Source organism: Phymastichus coffea, unplaced genomic scaffold (assembly GCF_024137745.1).
Source record: "Phymastichus coffea isolate CEN01 unplaced genomic scaffold, Cenicafe_Pcof_1.1 PCOF00066, whole genome shotgun sequence".
NCBI classification, from domain to species: Eukaryota; Metazoa; Arthropoda; class Insecta; order Hymenoptera; family Eulophidae; genus Phymastichus; species Phymastichus coffea.
The window spans coordinates 1,060,860-1,066,674 of record NW_026706877.1 but is presented as its reverse complement, the minus strand read 5'-3'; the positions used below and the strand labels follow the sequence as shown (position 1 = coordinate 1,066,674).

At 34.5% G+C, this 5,815-nt stretch overlaps 1 protein-coding gene across 1 annotated transcript; it reads left to right on the top strand.

The window, feature by feature from the left end:
• Nucleotides 1-3,073: 3,073 nt before the first annotated feature.
• LOC131667474 (uncharacterized) lies at nucleotides 3,074-4,429 on the top strand. The gene has a single exon (XM_058940905.1). It carries the CDS (start codon nucleotides 3,074-3,076, stop codon nucleotides 4,427-4,429), a length of 1,356 nt encoding a protein of 451 aa, XP_058796888.1.
• The last annotated feature ends 1,386 nt before the right edge of the window (nucleotides 4,430-5,815 follow it).

Sequence of the window (5,815 nt, the reverse complement as noted above, 5' to 3'; positions counted from 1 at the left end):
TTTACTAAGACAAGAGAAATTTCCCATTCATGAATATTATGATAAATTCAGGTGTCTTCAGACAAGCCAAGGAATATGTACAGTGACTGCAAATGACTGCACCTACTGGAATAGACATTCAAGAAGAATCTGTTATAACGCCTCCCAAACTACCTGAAAGTACTCTTCCGTCGAAGAATAAACAAAATAACCTGTTTGCTATGCCAGCTTTGCCTAAAAAAAGACATCTGTCTTTAAGCAATAGCAGTACTTCGTCACAATCAAATTCTCCGGTAAATCTCTCAACAACTGACAACAAACTTGATTCCACAAATAAAAATAAGGATGGTCACTTTGTGGCAGTAAAAACAATTCTAAAGCCTGCTTCAGAAGTACTTGAGAAAGGAAAGGATATTTACCCGTTGTGTTTTGACGATTTTGCAAACTTTTTAGTGACATCCCACGGTTGCTTTAATATCCCCGAGGAAGCAAAGAAATACACTGAAAAAACTGATGGATTGCTGCTAATGATAAAAGCTGCTCATGATAATATTGACGATCGAAATTTAAAATCGAGCATGAACAGAATTATTAAAAAACTCGAAAAAAACAATTCATCTATTAAGCTCCAAGTTAGTGGTGAATCTAGTGCCGATGAAACGTAGGTGTGAAAAAGTAGTATAACATTCAAAAGAATAAAAAAAAAAAAAAAAAATGGATCCTGATCTAAAAGACATTAACCTTAAAATAGTTTTCTGGAATACCAGAAGTTTTGTAAAAAGAAGAGCTAACATTGAACTTATCCTGAAGGATGTTGACATTCTTATATGTGTGGAGTCCTGGCTAACAAAGAAGCATATAATTCGCCATCCTAATTTTGTTGTCGTTAGAAGAGACAGAAGAACGGAAAGAGGAGGAGGCATCATTTTCCTCGTTCGAAAAAATCTAGCGTTTTATGAAATTGGCAACCTCACTTCGCCAGCTGAATCAGTGGAAATATGTGGAGTTTGTATAAATAATGTAAGTCCATCCGTTGACATCATAGCATGTTACAGATCCCCGAGCCTCACATTAACTCAGTCACAGTGGTACACATTGCTCGATAATGTAAACAGTCGCTCGCACTGTCTGTTAGTCGGCGATTTTAATGCGCACAATACAGCTTGGAACTGTAACGATACCGATGATAATGGCGAATATTTTTTCAATTCAATAGATTTGCATGATTTACACATTCACAATTTTGATACATATACCTATGAAGATATACATCGCAATTACAGTTCTAACCTTGATCTAATTTTAACCTCTTCTAGTTTGAATGCCAAAACCTCAGTCACTGTTTATGATGAGCTTTGGGGATCTGATCATTACCCGATTTTCATTGATGTTAGTACGAAAAAACATTGCTATGAAAAAAAGTCGTTTAAAATAAAAAGCGTCCGAACTGATTGGTTAAAATTTCAAAATCATCTGGAAGAAAATCACGAATTATTTTTCACAACAGAGTACAACTGCAAATCGGCTAATGAAAAATATAAATTTTTTACTTATTTAGTAACTCAAGCTATGGAAATAAGTACGCCAAGAACTAAAAATTTTGTAAAAAAAAAACACGTGAATAGTAACCCGCTCCCTTGGTGGGATAACGAATGTGCCTTACTAAAGAGATTGCGTCGCGCTTCGTACAAAAAGTGGAAATTCTCAAAAAGCCTCGCAGATCTTATAACTTATAAGAAACAATGCGCTCTCTTTCGCAAAACTACCAAAAAGAAAAAAAAGGAATGCTTCGTGAAATTTGCGGAAAGTCTATATGCACATTCGAACATGAGCTATGTAATGCAAAAATGTAAAGTTCTAAAAAATAGTTGGACAAAACCGTGTAATCAAAACTCATCGAGTAACTTCAGAAAAAATAGACACAGCGCTGAAAAAATTGTGCTCGCTACCAACAAAAATTTCCAATTCATCGTGGATACCAGAATGTCAGCCTAATCTTTTTTTCGATTCGCCTTTCGATTTTGTCGAATTCAACACAGCTCTCGATACAAAAAATACTAAATCAGCCCCCGGTATGGATGGTATCGACTTTGAAATACTACAGAAATTGCCAATTAAACTGAATCTAATTTTATTAGATATATTTAATGAAATTTATCTCACTAATGACTTTCCACCAACTTGGAAGCAATCATACATATACTTTATACCCAAAGCAGACAACAACGGCGTGAGACCCATCTCTCTAACCTCTTGTATGTGCAAACTATTTGAAACTCTTATAAAAAATAGACTTTCTTGGTGGATTGAATTCAACAATCTCCTTCCAAATAGTCAAAATGGCTTCCGCAAAAGCAAATCCTGCGCTGATAATCTCACCACGTTAACACTGAAAATCGAAGAGGCATTTATAGAAAAAAAACATCTCCTTGCGGCTTTTCTTGATGTACAAGGGGCTTTTGATAGCATTAATATTGATATTCTTCTTATTAAACTTGTCGATATAGGATGTTCAAGAAATGTAGTTTTATTTATTAAATTTATAACTTATGGAAGACTTATTTATGCGGGTTTCCTTGGGGATGATCATCGAGAAACCTACAAAGGGGTGCCACAAGGAGGTGTTTTGAGTCCGTTGTTGTATATCATATATGTAGCATGCATCCTCTCAAACATTCAAAAAAGTATTATTATATCACAGTTTGCTGACGACATCGCAGTATACATAAAATGCGGCTCGATTAAAAGAGGAAAACGGATTCTAACTAATTGCATTAAAAAAATAAAAAGCAACTTGGAAAATATTGATTTAGATCTCACGTCTTACAAAACTAAGTTCGTCCACTTCAACAACAAAAATATTCCCCCGGGTTCGCTCGAAATTCACCTCGACAATTGTTCTATCAAATCAGTAGAAGCGGCTCGTTTTCTCGGAGTTATATTTGATTACAAATTGTCATTTTCTCAACACGTCAACGCAGTCACAACAAAATGTTCTAAATCGCTCAATATAATTCGTTTTTTGAGAGGTACGTGGTGGGGTGCTCACCCCGAAACGCTTATTCTTCTTTACAAAAGCTATGTAAGATCCATAATGGAGTATGGTTCTTTTATCTACTTTCCCAAACGCATCGAACTTGCTGAAAAGTTAGAATTAATTCAGCGAAATGCAATCAGAGCTGCTCTTGGCTATAGGAACAGTACTCCGAACAATGTAATCATCGCAGAATCGAAACTACCTTTAATGATTAAAAGAATTGAATTCCTTTGTAAATGCTTTCTAGTCAAGTCAATTTCTAACAATAACAGCCAAACCGCTCAAACGATCTCTAAATTCTATTACATTGTTCAAAAGAAAAAAAAGATCAGTTCTCGCCTCATTTCTAAATGTTTAGCCACTGTTATGGTCGACCACTCTGCTATCGAAACACGCCCCAATTTATTAATATATCAATATCAATACGAAACGCTAGCAACTTCCATTCCGATCGAAACCGAACTAGGCAACAGACTGAAGGAAAGTAACAATGCGAATGAAGAGTTCATGCAATTTATGGAAAAAAGTCATGCAGTCTCTGTGTACACGGATGGCAGCAAAATCTCTGAAGGGCTCCATACTGGAGCAGCTTGTTATTGCCCAGATTTAAACATTCATATTAAAAAAGCATTACACAGCAGGGCATCTGTGTACACGGCAGAGTGCTTGGCTCTTAATGAAGCGATTGATATCGCCTTTCTTACTAAAAACCGTGAAATCTTTATCTTCTCAGACTCACTAAGCGCACTTGAATCTTTGAAATCGACTAAAATCAACTCAACCACTAATTCATACATCTTAGAGATCAAAAGAAAATATAAAGCATTGTCAACCTCTAATCGTAACGTAACTTTTTTCTGGATTCCTTCCCACAAAGGTATTTCGGGCAACGAACAAGCAGATGTTCTCGCCAAAGAAGCTACTGAAAGCACTAGTTCTGATATCACTGCCATTCCGTTTACTAACCTTTATGAAGATTTTAAAAAGCAGGCGTACGCGGAATCTGAGAAGATTTATTTAGATAAAAGCGTTACTACAGGCACTATATATTTTAATAATTATTACAAAAGTAGCAGAAAACCTTGGTTTGTCGGTAGATCTCTCAAGAGAGAATTTATTATTACAATAAATAGATGTCGAGCTAACCATTATAATCTAGCAGCGTCGATGTATCGCAAAAATTTAGTAAATGATCCTAAATGTAAATGCCAAAACGAAGATGAGGATTTAAATCATGTATTATGGCAATGTGCCCTCTACGAAGAGCCTAGGAAAAAACTACATAACTCTCTTATGAAATTTAAACTGTTTCCACCGTTATGTATTGAAATGCTTATTGCGGATCCAAATATCGAAGCTTGTATTTGCGTCTTTGAATTCCTAAAAAAAATGCTCTTTAAAAGTGTAAATTAATGTAACATATGAAATGAATAGATTGTAAGAAAACTGTACATTCTGTAAATTAAAATTGTAACTTTACTGTAGCATATATATATCTCTATAGAGATATGAAATGCTTAATAAATAAAAAAAAAAAAAAAAAAAAAATAACCAACACAGGTAGATGTGACTTTGAAACTCACATAAAAAAAATATTTGAATATTTATTTCAGATATACATAATAATTTCCTACTGTCAACTGAAACTTTTTGCAATTAAAAAACTTAAGCAATGATTGTTACTGTTTTTGGACCTGGTATGAGTTCCAATCTTTCACGAAGAGATAAATATACAACAATTCACATAATTATACGTAAAAATAAAATAAATAATATAAAAAGTCCTATTAAAGTAACTACCATTCTGTACATGAACTAATGAATATTTCGGCAGACTATGTTAGTTAAGAATGAATAATTATGTTTATCACTTAATTTATTCTTAATAATAAAGAAAGATAGCGATGATGCATAACGAAGATTGTTTGAATTGTGTATAGTTGAATGAACGGGGGAAGAAATTTTTTAAACTCTTTTGAGAACAATTGAAAAAGATGTTTTATACACTTTTACTCCATTCCTAATGTTAAAAACAAAATTTATTTTATAGGTGTAAAATGCAGTTCAATTTTCTCGTTATGGGGTCTTAAAATAAAGTTGAACACCATTTTTATTTCAGATTGTTTCATAGTGCTCGAAACGTGCCATTTTCGTAATATTGCAGTCAATGCTGTTTTTAGTTCCAATAGCGCAAATTTTTGACCGATGCAATTTCGAGGTCCAGCGCTAAAAGGTATATAAGCATAAGGATTTTTAAAACGAATATTGTCTGGTAAAAAACGATCAGGATCAAATTTATCGGGATTGTGACGTCGGGGTCACTCTCAGGTACGCTTGGAGCAAGCGTAAACTCAGGGTTGCTCTGATTTGGCTATCGTGTAACACACAAGCCGGGACGAGCAATATTGTTGCGTTGAGAAAACTGTATGCTAACGGGGAATGTAATAACCAAATGTTATTACGAACACACCAGACTCACGCTTAATGTGTTCTTAAGGGACTTTAATGGAAATTCACCAGACTCACGCTTAATGAATTTCCAAAAGAAAGGCGGATTACTTAAAGAAAGAAAAGGATAGCCAGGTTTAAGATTTTACTTACTTTTATTTTATCAATTTAGTTATTATTAATGTTGCGTTCTCTCTCTGCTCTTTGGCCTCTTTCTCTCTCTATATGTTCTGAATATAGTTGGGTGATTTGATGCTTGCTCCGGGACTCGCTCACTAGTAAAAACTTCTTATTACGGACTTCCTGGTGCTCACTCCGCACTTACTCTATCTGAACTTGACTTCCTCTAAC